At 38.9% G+C, this 19,629-nt stretch overlaps 1 protein-coding gene across 1 annotated transcript in view; it reads right to left on the bottom strand.

The window, feature by feature from the left end:
* LOC111866880 overlaps nt 1-19,629 on the bottom strand; it is a 333,488-nt gene that overhangs the window by 28,055 nt on the left and 285,804 nt on the right. Inside the window, exon 4 of the mRNA XM_023856222.2 lies at nt 9,714-11,767. Coding sequence (XP_023711990.1) covers nt 9,714-11,758 — 2,045 coding nt within the window. The 5' untranslated portion in view covers nt 11,759-11,767. The remainder of the gene's footprint in view (nt 1-9,713; nt 11,768-19,629) is intronic.

Genomic DNA, 19,629 nt, shown 5'->3' with positions numbered 1-19,629 from the left:
GGCCCTATCGAGGTGCAATCTCGGAAGTTTTCTGGAGGGACTGCGTAAAACAACAAAAGTCGTCAATAAGAATAGTCACTGACCCGCTTGAGATTCGAACCAAGCACTTCCGGAATACGAGTCTGAATCCCTACCCACACAATGCGTGCGCTGTCCTGTTACCACGGTGACTCTGACTTTATTTTGTACTCCCCGACGTTTCGAATTGAGATGATCATAACAACAGTGCTACATTCTTCCGCCCAAGTTCGGGGTTGCTAACGTGGCACACAGGAGGGAGCAGGGATCATTAAATTGTGACTAAGCTGTAGATATACAAATTGTGACGCGTGTACCCATTGCTAGGCAACGGGTCGGTAAACACAGTCCCGTAACAGCGATCAACAACAGTTAACATGAATTCTTTACAATAGAAGGCAGTGTTTTCCGTGGGGTCCGTGCAAAGTGTTTACAAAAAATGTTCGGCAGGACAGTAGGAGTACTCTCATTTGGAAGCGGGGTCCAAAACCACCATAGCCCTATGAGTCGTAGGAGACGATAGAAATGGAACCCAGTTGCCTGGGGGTATAACTGGGCCACCCTGTTCCTGGGGGATATAAATACGGGGACCTAGTCCTCCAGGTTGGGGGCGTCTCGAATCTGAGACAGTAAAATATGGTCAAGAGTCCCTCGGGACCTAGACCTCAGAATGACTGCGCTGGCGAGAACCAGCAGCTGTTGTAAACGACAGACTCGCCCTCTCATCAAAGAGGATGTCACATAAGGACTATAACCGCAAGTGTTCAGTTGGAGGAAAAAATACTGGTCGTGAACCTCAAGGGGTTTGTCGCCAAGACGAACTGTGACAAGAAGATTTCATATGTGAGTTGAAGTGTCAGTGAGCCTATAATAAATCCGTTGCCAGGATACGGCTAGCGAACACTGAGAATCGTAGCGTCTGTGGAACGGTGAACTGGAAAGTGTGTGTAGACTAGCGATAACGCTGTAATTGTCTGTAGTCTAGAACTGTGTGAATGTACAATGCGTCCAATCATCCAATCCATAAGCCAGTCTTATAAATCACACACCCATACACGTAAAAAAGTAAAGTAAAGCTATCCCTGTAACAGGCCGTGGAGTCCCATAGGTTTCTAAGATGCTGAGGCTCCCACATTTTCCAGACAATCGGCTCATATATGGCGGTGAAGTCAGCCTTACGCTACGGACGCCCTTTACCCCCAGGAATATTCCTGGTACTCATTTCTATTAGAGGCTGAGTCGACCCCATGGACATAGTGCGGCTGAAAGGATTAGGTAAATTGAAAAAAATCTAATGACCTCATTGGGATTCGAGCCCGCGACCTTCCGGCTTGTAGCATAGTGTCTCAACCAACTACGCTACCACGTGCCCCCAATTCCTACCCATTCACGCGACAATATTTTTTATTCATCAGATAATAGTGGCGACTCCACAAGACACAACGTCTAGTCTGACGGTACGTGAAACTCGACGAACGGAAGGTCTCTGAAGTTGTGACTCCCTAATTGAAAGCTTGCATTGAAACGGAGTACTAAATTGAAACGTCCGGTGTGATAAGTATGTTGCTGGGGCTGTGTTGGAGCACAAGAAGCTGCACATGAGAAATTGGAGGCCGGTGAAGATGTGACATCGGCAGTCAGCCAACAGCCTCACTCGTTTGTATTCAGACCGTGACTGATGGAACAATTGGAGGGGGCGTGTCCTGTGAAACAGACAAGGCTCTACCATCTTCTGAAGCTGAAAGTGCAACAGGCATCGCTCTCCTAACTGGGCTTAGCCGTGGATTTCATTTTAATTCCAAGCAGATGCACAGTCAGAACAATAAAATAAGTTACGCCTGATTTCCAATCAAATCTAAGCACTTCATGCAATTAATAAGTCGTTGTCAGATAAATTAAGGACAAGAATTACGGAGGTTTCGGACTTTATCCTTTCTAAAAGCTACAGAACATAATGTTCTGGATACTGAAATTGTTTTCGCCCTCAGTTGAGAGGGTGGGAGACACCAACTGTGTTGGATCCCTTAGAAAGATCTAACATCAATCACAGGGTCAGGGCCTCACGTGAAAGGGAGACACCTACTCTGTTGGGTCCCTTACAAAGAGCTAACCTCTGTTCGAATCTCGGGCAGGTCAGAGGCTAGTCTAATTTTCGCTCATTCAGACAAATTCCGGGATTATACCTCGAATAGGCCACGACCGCTTCCTCCAAAATCTCTCCAATTCATGATTCATCTGTCACCCACCTCGTAGCTTCCCACACTATGGAGTCTCAATATTGAAATGGTCATGACATAACCAAAAAAAAGGGAGAACGAAACAGGATATAACGACACTGGGGAAGGTGTACTCCATAAAATAAAGATAAAGTTGTTCCTGTATTTAGTTAATTAAGCACCATGCCATGAAAACATACGGGATAGTTAAACTCCACGTATTCTTAACCCGGCACTCGCTGGAGGAAAGTGGTGAGCTTCACGCCCCTGCCATTTTACCACCGGAGAGAGAACCCATTTTATTCGTTGCATAGGAGTCTGGGTGGACCAAAAATTCGGTCTGTACGTCAAGGAGAAAAGCTGAACTCGTGCCCCTGACAGGAATCGAATTCCAATGCCTCGGTCCAGACCGTAGCTCGCCTTACAATTAAGACTGTTTAGTGATCACCCCAGAGTATTCAGGTTACAAGAATATAAAAAGCAACACTTAAAACTTTTGGTATTAATGTTTTATATATTTTCTTATTTTTTTAATTTTATTTTTTTTCCAAATTATTTAGGGTAGGGGAAATACCTGACCTACTACCGCCCCTCCATCGGATTCCATTCCATAATAACAATAGATATACGATAAAAGCGATTGTACATAAAATTCCTGTTCCTATCGATTATCCGCCCCTAACATATCCTCCATATTCGAACGATAAGCACACTCTGGTGGTAGAACCGAAGAACTACCCAAGCAATGGCGGGGTGTGTAAACTTGTCATACCGTAAGAAACTAAAATAGAATAAAATCAGATCTGAGGTTTTTCTTATTGGTGAATTATAGGATTATATTTTTCTCGGACGGGACAACATTACGGTAGGCACAAATGTTTCGGAGGAACATATTACCTTCATCTTCAAGGTAGAAGAAGTGATCTATAGACGAAGGAATTATGTTCCTTCTAAACGTTAGTGCCCATCTATCAGACTAGACACTACAGTCATAATAAAGGATTAAAACCAATGTCAATCAATATTTTGTACATGCACTGTTCAGCCTTGAAAGGCTGGCAATGAAAGAATATGACATGACATGCACAATTCGATATTTTTAATTATCAACTTGGTGTATTATTTTATTTTATAAAGAGGTTAGTTACAATATAACTTAACAATCTGCAACCAAAGTAATACAGTCTATATAATACTTATATGCTACATGTCTTTTATATATAATATTTTCAAAATAATTATCGTCACAAGTTTTTTTTTTTTTCTTCACAATAAATATTGCATATACAAAGATTGCTTGTTACACTCTGAGCTGGAGCACGAACAAATGGGAAAAATCACAGCGTAATACATGACTAATTATCATCAGCTGGCTTGTATTGCAGTGACAAGGGAGAGTCCGACTTTTCAGTTGTTGTTTATTTCAATTTCATACAGTGGTAAGAAGAAAAATTTTCCAAAGGAACATATGTGCGCATAAGTGAGAGTTGAGGCTCTTGTTCGGTGACAATGAGATGATATATCTTCTGGAAAATTATGCTACGTAGCTGGTAGAAATTTACCGGAATTCTTCGCTTTTGGAGAGGGGAAGATAGTATTGCAAAATGTAGACCCGTTACTAGGTAGTGACACCGAAACAAACAGGTTCCCATGGCAACGAGACCGCTCGCAACAACAGAGGAACTGTTGGAAATTGTATTTTCTACGCGGTACGTGCCGAGATGTAAGGAGAACTAATGCAATAAGGGTTCAGAAAAATATAAAAGGCTTAAACTTGGCGGAGGACAAGCTTACGACCGTTCAAGTGACTAAGCTGCCGTTGTAGCATAAGATACGTAATGTAGACACGATCTGCTTTGCAAAGCCTATACTGACAGAGGGTAATGCAAAAGGAAGTATTTTCAATAACTTGACGAAAGGCTAAGAGTATTCATAAGAGACATATCCATCTTCTCGTCAGAGAGAATGTTACAGAAGGGCTATGAGCACAAGAGTTCAGTTGAATTAAAACACTCGGGTCGTGAGTCTTAAGGGGCTTGGCACCAAGACAAAGTGATTGTTAGTAAACCGCCAGTCGTAAAATAACTCTAGTTGTGGGCTATTCGCCGGAAAGTAACGACATGAGCACAGAAGCTGAAAAATCTCCATTGTTAAGATCCGTTATCGGGAAACGACTAGTGAAAGCAGACTGAGAAGGCTTAGAGTATGCTGTAGTGATTTGTAAAGTGGAGATCAGCGATAGTATTATAATTACTTGTAGTTACGATCTGTAATCAAATAAATCCAATCTCCAATCCAAACCCCGTCTAGTCATTCATACACGTGACTATATTTTACGATGCCGCCCGTAACCAAACTATATAGCGTCGAATGGTGGAATATAAATAGAAATAATTGTAATGGAAGCGGTCGTGGCCTGATAAATGTACAGTCGTGGCATTTAACTGGAGGGACTATGAATTCTATTAGAGATCTCATAACATCCGATAATTTGGTCGAGATTCGAACTGAACACCTCCAGAATATAAGTTTAGAAGTTAATTTACGTGTCAACCGGCTCAGTGACATTTCGGAAGAAATTAGTGCCTCCATCTTCAGGGTTTAACAGTAAGCCAAGCATATAAAGAGTGATACTTATTTGACTCACTCTTCATTCCTGAATCTGGAGGCTGTATGTTCCAATGGAACGTCATCAAATTTCTCCAATTACATAGAAGAACTTCCCAGAAGATAGAACCCTTCATGTGCATAAAAGTTTATAATAATCAGTACGCACATGTTTATATAGTATGTAAATATTTTTACAGGTTTAATTTTTTTATGACATGTGACTTAAATAACCCAGATAAACACATTTATATGTCTGACGTGTGGCTGGCCGAATGTACGACAAAATTGGAATTCATATTAATTTAAGATATTTTAATATGATGATATATAAAATTAGGAACAAAAATGTCAGTTATTACATTATACAATAATTCATGAGTTATATGTGGTATTTACGAACTGGAACATAATTTACGAACAACCAGCTACAATTTAAGTTTCAGGGACCACACGGCTTATGTCGCTGATGTATAAATGTTTAAATAATCAATTGAAAGAAAGACTTGCAGATGGTACAGGAAGACGCAATATAATAGAAAATTATCACGAGGCACATGAAAAATTTTACACAAAATTTAGTATCATTTTCCATTTATTATATCACAGTAAATGGAACTAACACATTTATTGTTAACGTTTATAATATTTAGAAATTACTTATGTTTATTTAATAAAATGTAAATTTCACCTGTTTCGTTCTTTATATGTGTATGATGATCATATTTCTTACACTGTGGCTTCTTTATGGTTTTTAATTTAAGTAATTTTAATTAGTCAACCTTTGGAGAGAAAATTTTAATCAGGCACATGTATCTACCAAATTAATCAAAATTTACTTTATGGGGATGTGACTTAGGAGTCCGAACGTATTTAGTTTTCATAATATTATTTCGCAATATCACAAGTAACAGAGTAAATACAGGTAAATTGAAATACAGAAAGAAATTTCGTATAAGAACTGTACACGTAATTATATAGCAAAATATATTTCTGTAATATGTATCGGTTCCATTCACAACGCCAATGGTCTTTATACGTACCATGCTCCTTAAGATTTTGACTAGGCCGTGGTGGTTAACAGTGTTTATTGCTCCACGAAGAAAGACAGTATGAAAACTGTGAAATGAACTCAATATCTTGTTACATGATAAATTATTGACTTTACTGTAGAGTTTAATACGAAAAATATGAACCTATACAAGCCAAGTATAATTAATGACTTGGTAATTGTATGTGATGAAGATAAAATATATTATGAAATTAATGTTCTGTTTAAATATGCTGTTTGAAAAATTATAAAGATTTTATAGAGTAATATGAAAGTAATGTACTCTTGACTCTTACTTAAGAAGACAAGCCCTCCCTTACACTTTCTGAAAGTGCTGAACTCTTTGGTTAAGTATCATGAAATACAAGAATTATTGCTAATTTCAATCAATTAATAAAACACTAAAAATATACACTGTTAAAAATATTTCGACACATTGTATTTTTTAATTCATATACAAATTATTATTTCACATAATCACACCTTGAAGAGAATCAACAAAATATTGTGATTATATGTTCTAACTATTCATTTGCTTCTCATAAATGTAAAATGTTGACACAGTGACTTAATATCTAGGCCTAAACACACGGTTTGATATTTTACAAAAACTGTGGTAATATAATGTTCTGTCCAAGGAGTGTTTTATGTTCACTGCTTGAATAATCAAGATGTCAGTCTTCTTCATCACTTTTGAGTGGGCTAATGTAGAATAGTGTCAAGGTTCAAAATTATAATTAATAAATAGATAGTTAAACTGTAATATGTTAATGATTTCCCCCCCCCCCAATATAAAATGGTAACCCAATTATATTGCTTATAAAGTATGCACATAGAGTTGGAATTTTATTATGATAATTTTTCTGAAATCAGATAAATTTAAAATAATATTTAACATATTTTATACACTCCAAAACAAAAGTAAATATATTTTATGTTGAGTTATGCACTGTTGTAACCCATAGCCTTATTTATCATCACAGTGCAGTCAAATGCAACACAAATTATTGAAATTAGTTTAAATTCATCATTTTATCGACGTGGGTCGACATTTGCAATGCCATCTTCCGAATTACATAGTAACTAATACAAAAGAAAACAGCTCAAATTTATTATTCTTGACTGTGCGTAAATTAAAACTGTTTAAAAATATTTTATTGTTAATAACAATAATTTCAGGAAACAAATTTAAATAAATATATCATACATTACACACAACCTACATTAACATTCCTTTATGCAATTCGAATAGTCATGTTTCAAAGCCGTGTAAAAAACATATGATTGATGGCATATTCAATAGATCACAGAAAACTAAAACACGAATAACAGTTTTTAGCAAATACTACCTCGCATTTACACAGGCAAGGTCTTCCCTATCAATTTCTGTCGGGTAAAGTGCTACGAAATGGGGACAAAACACTATATATTTTCATAATAAGTCCGCTATATAATTTAATTATTTTAATCCTTTTTTATCTTGCTCATTTTATGTTTCTAAATAACTTCTTATATTATTGACTGTAGTGTGATAATAAACGAAAGCAATGTTCATTATCTGTAATTTTTTCAATGTTATATAATTGTTTAAAATTTTTCAAACATACTGCGCTATCGTTTTATACGTAAATAATTTTCAGAGTTTTAATTAATTATTTCATTATTCCTCTGTGCCAAAATATCTGTCACAAGTTTTAATAATATAATTAATACTTTTACGATTTCTTCTCGTATTGTAGTAGTCCAACAGTACTAACATGTGCAATAAATGTTAAAGGAATAAAGTCTTTAGCTGTGTTCACAATTTAAAAACTGTATAAGAATTTCCTTTCCCGATAAACAATATTTTTTTCCCTTTCTATGAATTTGGAACAAAATTAAAACATGTCTCCTAACATACACCACTAGGCAGGGAAGACCACAGCATATTTAATAAGATTCCAATAATTTTAAATTAAACTATAAATTGACCAATGTTAAAATATAATTATGTCTCCACCTTGTGGCTAGTGATACTGCTTTGTTCCATGTTTTGTGATTGAAGAAGTTTATGAAATATGATCTTGTAGTAAACTTAGAATAGCTACAATGAAATCTGAACAGATTCTGGGACATATTACCCACTCAGACAAACTTACAGGTCGAATTATATTGGAAGGAAATGTATATGAGTATTTAGATTTTTCAGTGTCTGATAAATAAAGCGAACTTTTATTAATGATTTAGTAATGTAAACTTGGAACTGAACATTTAGATGTCCTTTCAGCAATGAAACACAATTTTTGAAACATTATATAGTTCTTAAACAAGTATTTTTCCGAGAAAACTACCGTTGTGTCAGGCCTATGCATTTTTACATGTCAATATTGCACAACTTATATATAAATATATATTTTTCACAAATTCGTATGTTCTTTTGGCTTCATATTGCATTAATGTTACGATTTCATTTCATTTTTCATCATAGCTTATGCAATATGCTCACTGACAAATATATCATAATTATTACTTACATACACCATTCTCTTCTATAAACTCAAATTTTCACTCTGTTATTTATTCATCACTCGAAATTTGATGTTACTTTTCACACAATATTATTATAAATATTGAATAATAATTAATATTTGGTTCTTATAACAATCAAATGGAACTGAAACTATGAGGAACACATACATGTATTGACTAACTTGAAGAAGGAAAGTGGTATTTGCACCTATGTAAGAATTACATTATTAAAGAAGTTTCTATTCTCACACTTCACTTTCTGACAAAACGAAACACAACCAGATGTTTCTTAATTTAAATTAACCTTTTTTATTTCATAGTCCGTCCAAATATGATTACATCTGCAGCATTATTAGCATAAACAATACTAATATTTTGAGTTGAAGGCGAAGTATCAAACACGACAATCTGAGTTTTGTTTTATATATAGGCTACCATATGCTTAATACACATATCTGCTTAATTGTAGGTAACAGCAGGTGTTATATAAGTATAGGTCTTACAGAAAAGGGCCATAAGCGTGGTATATGTAGTGTAAGTGTGTGATATATAAAGTAAGCACCCATTTATCCTTGGTAATGGGAGAATCAGCATGGAAAGTTTAAAAGTGGTACCTTCTGAATGCAGTAAATAATTGGGGTTCAAATAATAGTTACGACTTATAGAAGTTTACAGAAAATTTGAAGAAATGTGAGAAGCTAGTATGGAGTTATGGAATCCATAACGCGCATAATTATTTCTTTGATATTAAGATTACTGGTGTTACTAAAAGCATAGTGGTAAGACCACACAGAAAACAATTGAAAGACTGCAAGGCCTGTTTAAATAAAAGTTAAAGGAAACATAATGATGACTCTGTTTTAACTAAAAATTATTTGTATGCTACTAACTTATCTTTATGGAATATAAATACAGAATTTTTATTTTTACTAGTTTTTCATATCCATATTCTGGAAAAGTGCAGATATATTCCACAAATTTATAAGTTTCTTTAAAATTCAGTATCAGCTAAAACCTGATATTCATAATCTGGCCCTTGATGTGTTAAGTCATATTAATTAGTCATCTCTATTTTACATTTTTTAGTTATTGTAATTTTAAATAGAAGAGCAGACATTCCACAATATAATCTCCTTATATTATAAAGTCTTTTGTTGAATATGAAGCTTGCTTTCAAAATCCATCCTCGAATTCTGATATCACTGCTACAGTATTTACTTTGAATTTATTTGTTTGAAACATTGTTTAGTTTATATTTTCTGTACACATGAATGTTCAGAGCTCTGTACTGGCTAACATGTCATTCAGCCTACACGTAAACAATGTGTGCTGGTTTGTGCGCTTCACCATTCACACTGTATTGGTTTTGATACATGGCAAGTGCTCTATTATCTGGAACACCAATGCCTTTGTTAACAGGGTCCCAATTTGCTAAGGGATGCTGATGATTGTATGGCATCTCATTCACCTCTGAATCCTTCTTTTTCAGCATGAAATCATCCAGTCCATCCATATTGTCCTTTTTTGGCATTACCATAAGCACAGCACCATTCTGATGGTGACGGAGATGGTAATTTGGTAACTCTGTGAGTGTGTCAGGTTTCTTGCAAAATCGGTCACTTCCCAGAAACAACAAGAAACCACATGTCACTGCAAACAGTGAGAATACAACAACGGTAACAATGATGACCGCTAACCAAGAGATATCGCATCGTACCTCTTTTTCTGGCACATCAACCAACAGTAGCCTTTTAACAGTTTCTGGGCCCACGCATCGAATAGCATCAATATCCAGTTGAAGAATCTTGTTCACCACTTTTGTTGATGCTGAAGGAGCTGCTGATACATCTGAAGGCTGAGGCAGGACTGTGACATTTCTTTGTTCTGCCTCGTACTGTTTGCGTGCCAACGTCCATAGCCAAAACATGGAACAGTTGCAGTGTAATGGATTACCTGCAAGGTTCAGAGAATCCATCTGATCCAAAGGGAAATGAGAGGCATCCAGAAGTGTGAAAGAATTGCCACGGACGGAGATGTCAACAAGAAGTGGGTTACCATGAAAAAGTCTTGTGGGAAGATTGGTAAGTCCTACGTTGTATTCCATAAAAATGCTCTGGAGTTTTATGTTATCAACAAAAGCTCTCACGTCGACAAGTTCAAGTTTTGGAAGTCTGCACAATCTTAAGCGCCGGAGCTCGAAGAGACTTTGGAAAGCTATTGGTCCAATTGTGGAGAACTGGTTCCCACTGAGGTCAAGTTCTCCTAGACTCATTAGTTTTGACAGTTGTTGCTTAGGAATAAAACTTAAGTTATTATAACTAATGTCCAAATACTCCAGTGACAGAAGTCCGTCAAATCCTGCATTATGAATGTAAGATATCACGTTTGACGCAAGTGAAAGAACTTTTAAGTCTCGCAAATTTGGTATGGCGTCACTTGATATACTTTCCATGAGGTTATCTGCAAGATTTAAAGTTCTCAAAGATGGTAAACGTCTTAAAGCACCTGTAGGTACATCAAGTAGCTGGTTATCTGAGAGGTCTAGCACTTTTAGGTTAATTAATGGATCGAAGACACCTTCACCGATGGTGATAATTTTATTGCTACGGAGATGAATTTCCCACAAATTTGGTGATTCCTCCCACATGCCACCATCTAAACTTTCAATAAGATTTCCACTTAGGTCCAGAACTCTCAGTGATTTGAGTCCACTGAAAGTGAATTTGCTAAGGTTGGCGATTTGGTTACCGCTCGCATTAAGGCTCAGAAGTTTCTCTTGAAGTTCAAAGTTTTTAGACCCCAGTGACGAGATTCGATTACGCGAGACGTCCAATGAACGGAGATTTGAATAGAAGCCAAGTGTGAAGTGGACGTCGCCGATGCGGTTGTCTCTCAAGTTGATGGTTTTCACGTTCGGATTCAGCTGGATTGGCACGACTTCAAGACCTGCGTCTTCACACGACGCCCTCAGCGCTTCGTCGTTACAATAACATCGAGACGGACAGAGGGCGTCAGTCTTTCCAAAAAGCACCAAAATCAGCACAATGTGGAGTAGAGAAAATGAATTGCTTGAAGTTATTCTGGGTTGTTTTATTGAAAGGAGTTGGGTTCGATGTACTTCTCCACGATTTCGAAATCTGGTTACCGAAGCCCACTTCCAAATATTTGTTGCTAATTTGCTCATAATGTTGGGGACCATTGTTGTTTTCTGCAGTAGATGTGAGCAAGGCGAAATATTTAGAATCTTCTTTGTCATCATCCGCCATGTTGATGCGATGTTTATGCCGCCTGGTGGAAGAAATGACAAACCTCCAGCCCGTGGGAAAGGCCGCTCATCCTCCATTCCACGAAGTAGCATTCATGGGACCTGGAAACAGAATCACCAATCATCAGCAAAATGTAACTTTCACAGGAAAGGGCACAAGAAACCAAAGAAAAATTATATAGCTTTTTTTCAGAAATTTGAAAATGTGATCATATACATATGTAAATCCTAAATATAAAGGTAGGGGACACGCGATAGCGTAATTGGTTACGGCACTATACTACAAGCTGGAAGGCCGCGGGTTCGATTCTCGATGAGGTCAGTGTATTTTTCAATTAAATTAATCCTTCCAGCCGCACTGTGGCCCTGGGGTCGATTCAGGCGCTAACAGAAATGTGTACCAGGAATCTTCATGGGGTGGTAAAGGGCAGCTGGCCCGTAAGGCTGACAACCTCACTACCATCTGTGAGCCGATTGTCTAGAGAAAATGTGGGAGCCTCACAGCGTTATGGGCCTCCACGGCCTGTTACAGGGATGGATTTACATCTTTTTTATTATGGTTTCGAAAAAACAAATAGCCAAATGACAGACTTGAAAGGATTCTGACGATGGTGTATACTGTACTTCTTTTGGCTTATTTTGAACTTCACCCATCGTCTGGTATATAAAAGACAGGTTCAGTGAGTGAGACTAGCTCTTTTTAAGGGGCCCAACTGAGTAGGTTTATCCTTCCCTATCCACCTGAAGACGGAGACAGATCCAGTCTCCGAAACGTCGTTTTTTTTTTGTCTTTTATATAGCAGACGATGGGTGAAGTCCAAAATAAGCCAAAAGAAGTACAGCCAAATGACAGCCGACATTTCGAAGAAACGTGTCGCTCTCCTCACTCCCTGCTTCATGTTGGCTTCTTGCTTGACTTATTCTTCGATCCTGAAGATTTAGACGAAACATCTGTTAATTTTCATCGGACTACATGTCTTTATATCCCGAAGGATAGAAATGTTCATAATCACCGCTGTGAGAAGCTCAAATCATAAACGTGGACTTATCTCCATTTTATTATGGACTTCTAGTTGTAACGTTTATTCGCCGTAAAGTGTCTAGTTTCTCCGAATTAGTGCGTCTGGAGCGATCTTCTCCATGTAGAAGTAATTCGCTGCGCCACCGGCTGTGTCTCTGTGATCACTGGTCTGGTCAGGCCGGAAGGAGGAGTTACTGGCCACAAAGAGAAATCCGAAGCCGTGTTCTAATTGAAGGCCTGCTCGGGTTATGATGAAGGAAATTAAAGCATTGAATGCTGCTCTGGTGGAAGGGAGAGGGCCCACATTCCCGTAATTAAATAAAACCGTCTTAAAGAAGGAAAAAAATGGGTTCCAGAAATGGAGAATTTGGGGTTAAAAGGAAGAAGGGAACGAAATAAGTAATGAAAAGGAATTTGGTGGGTTAAGAAACCTGGCAATAATATGACAGAGATAAAATATGGTAGGGTTTGTTTTAAAGAGCCCCAAAATGTAGCTATAATTTCGTTACTATATCTACCCCCATGCCTTCACACTGACATCAGTAGAACTAGATTCACAATTTCGTCATTCATGCGTAAATGTGCGTACTTGACACTTAGTTGTAGCAAAATTGTATCTGTGATAATCTGCTTCAGTAGAGTTTCTGCCTTATCGTCTTGGACAGAAACATACAGGGTGTTACAGAATAATATGTTGTATGTGACTATAGAATAGTTTGGAATGATACTGGATTTATTGACCATTTTAACACACAACGCGTAATTACACTTAATTGTCGCGCCATCGCTGATGTCCATATTTCAAGAATCACTAGAGCATACGCTAAATCATTTCCAGCCCGTAGTCTCTCCAACAGCAGTTTCCTGCAACGGCCCCTAACAACCGTTATTCCTCTGCTTCAAGCTCAATTCCTCTTTGACCGGAGGTTCTCTTCCAACTGAACTATTCTTGTTTCAGTTGTTCTCTTTATATCCCATTTGCAAGGACAGAGCAGAGAACACCGTTCCTAACAGTAACCCTATTATTGCATGAGTATCCATTGCCGCAGGAACGTGTTTACTGAACCGTTGCCTCGAAACGACTCTACACGCTACAATATGATCATATTATTTTGTGTTTACATCATGTTAATATAAGAAAACGCCGGTCACGGTAGCCGAGCAGTCTGAGGCATGTACTGTCTTCGCTCGCTCGGAAGCCGGGGTCGTGGGTTCGGATCTGTTTCCTGTAAGGTACGGACTGAATTCTTATATATTATTCTTATACATTGCCGGTCACGGTAGCCGAGCGGTCTAAGGCATGCACTGTCTTCGCTCGCTCTGAAGCCGGGATCGTGGGTTCGGATCTGTTTCCTGTGAGGGGCGGACTGAATTCTTATATATTATTGTTATACACTGCCGGTTACGGTAGACGCGCGGTCTAAGGCATGAACCGTCTTCGCTCGCTCGGAAGCCGGGATCGTGGGTTCGAATCTGTTTCCTGTGAGGTACGGACTGAATTCTTATATATTATTCTTATACACTGTCGGTCACGGTAGCCGCGCGGTCTAAGGCATGCACTGTCTTCGCTCGCTCGGAAGCCGGGATCGTGGGTTCGAATCCCACTCGAGGCATGGATGTTTGGTATATGTGTTTATTCTGTGTTTGTGTTGTCCTGTGTTTAGGTAGAAGCCCTGCGACGAGCTAATCACTCTCCAAGGAGTCCTGCCGTCTGTAAAATGATCATGAAATTGAAAATCGGAGACCGGGGCCCAAGGGGGCTGTAGAGCCAGTGGGAAAAAATAGCAAGCAAAAGAATGGTAGTACAGGAATACTGCGAAGTTAGGTGTTCAGAATCTCAGGCAAAACACGCTCTACAACGATGAACAACGGAAGTTCTGTGTGGGGTGTCATTATTTGGGGACACGCTGTATATCAAACTCGAACCTTCTCGCTACAAGTTTACGTCTGCATTCCTGTGAACTTCGGAAGTACAGTTCTAAATTTGGCAAACTGGCTCAGGTGGCAGCGTTTATGGTATAAATTCAGGAACTGCCCGATTCGAATCTCGGTCGGAACACCGATTATACTTACTGAGGTCCCACTTCGTGGTCTTACCCAGTTCCCCCAGAGGATTTCCGGCGTACCTTAAGTCAACCCACGGTTACTTACTTCCATATTCTCCCATATAGAGTTTTCCCTGTTACCCAATTATCGGACGGCGTATAGTCTGAAGTAGAGAGTGCAGTTACCCAACCTGTAAATCATCATCATAATCATCATCATCTCCTACTTTTTCTTGTTGGGTCCTCTGGCCTATTTCCGATGAAGACAGTCGGTAGGACTCCTTGGACAGGGGATCAGCCCGTCGCAAGGCCACTACCTACACACAGGACAACACAAACACAGAATAAACGCACACAGACATCCATGCCTCAAGTGGGATTCGAACACACGATCCAGTGTCTGAGTGGGTGAAGATATTTCTTGCCTTAAGACTGCACAGCTGCTGTGATTGTCTAACCTAAAAATAAAATAATTATTTTAAACTCCGTGGACTTGAAAAAAAAATCTCAACTTTTATGGAAACTGAAAGTTCATGCAAAACCCATCACTGGGACTCATCATGAAATAACGTCATCCACGAAATGCATGAAGAGCTGGGGTTCCACAATTGTAAATAATTTAATAATTAATTAAAATATTTTTTTTCTGCCTTACATGTTTCAGCCACTAATGGCCATCAGCAGGAGACAAAGCAATGTTATAAAAGAGATACTTTACATAAATTTTTGTTATAGTGCCACTGCATGTATGAATATTAAAATTGTTTGTTTGTTAAACTAGTTATACTTGATGCAACAATATATTTTAAATATCAGCAGTGTGTAACATCCAAATGGTTTGCATGAAGATAATTTAGTCTGAATCACCAAAATCTATTTCTGCACGATCCAGCCTTACTTACTTAATATTTTTCTTTTTAAANCCGTGGGCTTGAACTCTCTCCATTAATATGGAAATTATATCTCCGTTTGGACTTGTTATTTCGGGAAATTGAAGGCGAAATATTCTCCTGCACGATATGTATAAGTTTTTTCACATGAAACAAATAAACAAACAAACAAAACGAACACTGTGACCAGTAGTCCACAAGCGAACTGTACCGACCGAGCGACCGTCGCTTATCGGCGAAGTTAGTCCCAAATTTAGCGGATAGAGGGTGTCGCGTGGTCAGCGCATCGAATCCCCACGGCCGTTAATTTCGGTTTTCTAGACTGGAGCCGCTATTTCCTTGAAATGTCTCGTTAATTATCCTCACGAGGCTGAGTGGATCCCGTTCCAGACCCACCACTTCTCAGAAAATCTGGTAGCGCCGGGAATCGAACCCGGGTCCTCTGGATCTGTAGCCAGGAACTCTGACCACTAGACCACAGAGGCAATCATGCTTGAACCAATCTTTATGGAAGTTGGTACGTATAACATGGCCCCTGAGCCCATCTCAAAGGCGTACCCCCCCCCCCAATCAGTGTGTGTCTGTATTGCTAGGCTATCACTCGGTAAACACTTTCTCGTTCCAATGAATACACGCAACCATTAAAGAATTGTTGAAGCGTGTGTCTATGTTTTCCTCTATCATTGCTAGGTAACAGCTCGGTAAAGACGTTCGTGCGGCAACGTAGAATTGTTGAAACTGTCGTTCTTTATGTGGTCCGTGTCTTATTAATTAAAAATATGGGATTATCTCGTCCCAGATACATATATATTTTTTTTTTTTTTTGTAAAATCACCGGCGAATAACATTACATACGGATAAGAAAAATATTCGTTAAGAAATTTTATATAGAAGACAATAGGATTTTTGCTTTCAGTTCCATGTGCCCTACATTTTGGGACACACTATGTGCTTAAGGAAATGTTCTTCACTTGGAGACTCTTTAGAAAAGTTTTTCCCCCTGATATACCACCAAATTACGTAAAGAAAGAAGAAAGAAAAAAAAAAAAGAAAGTGAGGAGAGGAGAAAAAAAAGAAAGTCGCCTATACAGGTTCTTAAATAAGTTCTCTCCTCGTATTAAGCCATAACTTTGTGCTGTGATCTCGAGGGAAAATTAGATTCGTTGATAGTTAGCGGTTTGACTTCCATTTGCTTCACCACCCCCCCACCCTTCACTCTTTTCACCCTCAGTCTCCTTCTTCATCCTCTCCGCGGTTCTCTTTTTGTCCTCTTTCTCATCAACTCTTCCTACCGCGCGAGGAAATGGAAAGATCTGGAACTCGGAGCAAGAAACGTCCCTGAAAGCGAAAATCTGATCGCAGATTAAAGCAGTTGAGTAATGGAGGAATTGATGATTTCGTTGGAAGTTTATTTTTTAGCGGTGAGATTTGAAGGGGACCTCACCATAATTCAGGTGGTTAAACGCTGGTAAATTTTTATCCTGGAGACTTGGGTTTAAACCTGTATGACTCATAGTGGCACTGAAGAAGACTTCTTTGTGAGTTTCTCTGCTTTTGTCCTGGTAATTATCATTGTACAGTTCCTACATACTCACGCTCCACTGCTCCCTCCGTGGCTTTTAGTCCGCAAGGGAACTATACCGACCGAGCGACCGCTGCTTTTAGGCGAAGTTAATGCCAAATTTTGCGGTTAGAGGGTGTCGCGTGGTCAGCGCAACGGATTCCCATGGCCGTTAACTTCGTTTTTTTAGACCGGAGCCGCTGCTTCTCAGAAAATGTGGTAGCGCCGGGAATCGGACCAGGGACATCTGTATCTGTAGCCAGGAAGTCTGACCACTACCGCGGCCTACAGATATATGTAATAGCCTTGACAGGCAGCACATTGTCACATCCTCGGGCGTTATGTTGAGGGATTCATCTCTGACACGGCACTTGACTAATTACAAAGTAAAGATAAAATTGTCCCTGTGCTTGACTAATTACGCACTACGCCATGAAGGCGTATGGGGGAGTGGATGTATATATCCACAAGTTGCAGATTTTTTTTAAAGGTTTTGTGAAACCTGCACTTTATAATGATACACTTTTTTAATGTGATATTAATTGATCGTACAAGCCTGGATAGTTCAGTTGGTTTAACGACGTGTTGGACATCCGGGGTTTGCTTCCCGGCATGGGCGAGTAATTTTTATTTTTTTCCACAGTGCCCAGACCGACTCAGGGGCCCACAGATCCTCCTGTCTAATGGATATCTGGTATTCCCCGGGTGTAAATTAGCCGAAGCGCGAAGCTGACTACTCAATCTTCATCTAGTGCCGAGGTGAAGAATAGTGGAGCTATACCTCCATTCCTCCATATATCTTCATGGTGTGATGCTCAATTAATTAAGCACAGGGACAACTTTAATTTTCTTTCGCAATTTATTAGTGTTACGCCAGTGTATGAAATAGTTCCAAAGTACAGGCACTATTTGCAGCGCAACTATATTTGTAATTAGTCGATTAAAAAGACAACCTTTCAGTGCAGAACCTTCTGTCTTCTCGTCTGCTGTTCAAAAACATAAAAAATTCGAATATACATAATTATAATTTCGCCTGTGGTTTTGTATGAGTGTGAAACTTGGTCTCTGACATTAAGGGAGGAACATAGACTGAGGGTGTTGAGAATATTTTGACCGAAGAGATATGAAGTGACAGGAGGTTGGAGAAAACTGCATAATGAGGAGCTTCATAACTTGTACTCTTCTCCAAGTATAATTAGAATGATCAAGTCAAGGAGGATGAGGTGGGCAGGGCATGTAGCATGAATGGGGGAGAGCAGAAATGCATATAGGATATTGGTGGGAAAGCCAGAAGGAAAGAGACCACTGGGAAGACCAAGGGGTAAGTAGGTGGACAATATTGAAATGGATCTTAGAGAGATATGATGGGCTGGCATGGATTGGATTGATCTGGCTTAGGATAGGGACCGATGGAGGGATCTAGTGAACACGATGATGAACCTTCGGGTTCCATAAAATGCTGGGAAGTTCTTCAGTAGTTGCACAGTTGGCAGCTTCTCAAGAAGGGCTCAGCTCCATGAGTGACTGAGTCGATTAAAAAGATGCTAAAATCGAATTTGAAACTTCTCAGAAATTAGTGTCTGTTCCTAGCGTCTTGCGGTTTCAGTCGTATTTGTTCAAGAAAGAGTTCTGTCTTGTTTGGTGCATAACGGCTTGTAGCCCGGCAGAAGTCAACCGACGTTTCGGAACAACATCGCCTAAGTCTTCAGGTTCGACGACTAATCAGAGCAAGATATCAATATGAAGGACATAGCAAACCGTCGGTTGACTTTCATAATCACCGCTATGAGGACCCCAAATCCAAAAAATGTTCCATTTGTCATTTATGAATTCAGTAAAGACATTTCCTTTTATCATCCTGGCCTTTGTAGCCTGCAATTGGAAAGTCTCCGTGGATTTGAACCGCGCACATTACAGACATATCTGAACTCATAAAGTATACATTAAAGATCACTCTTTACTTCAAGAGAATATTATCAACTAAAACATTGCTGGTTATACTTTTCTGGTCTTCCGGGATCTCTGCTCGGATGTTCTTCGGCCATTGTTGCATGGCTAATTGAAAGGCGGGACGCGGTCTTCCTCTGTCACCGCGTTTAGTCTTCCAGTAACAAATTGCTTCGGGCTGAATTTACGGTTCGTTAATTTATTTCAAAACCCCCACTTTATTGCAACTGCGTGTGTGTGAGAAGAAACGAAACAGAATAAAGGAACTCGGTGAACGAGTAATTATTCAAAATAATAGTAATAAATTACCAGTAAATTAACGTAGTCATCTTTCCTAACGCCACAAAAAGATTATGAAGTCAGAAGTAAAGTATTCTTGTAGTTCTTATTTTCGTTAAGAATAAAATTTAGTTAGGAAGAAGAACTTTATACTTAAACATTTAATGATACGGTATTCTGCGAGCACGTACAGGGGGTTGACAAAATAATGGTAACACTAA

The sequence above is a fragment of the Cryptotermes secundus genome, unplaced genomic scaffold (genome assembly GCF_002891405.2).
Source record: "Cryptotermes secundus unplaced genomic scaffold, Csec_1.0 scaffold673, whole genome shotgun sequence".
NCBI lineage: Eukaryota > Metazoa > Arthropoda > Insecta > Blattodea > Kalotermitidae > Cryptotermes > Cryptotermes secundus.
The sequence above is the reverse complement of the archived record's forward strand: the minus strand, read 5'-3'. Positions and strand labels throughout refer to the sequence as shown.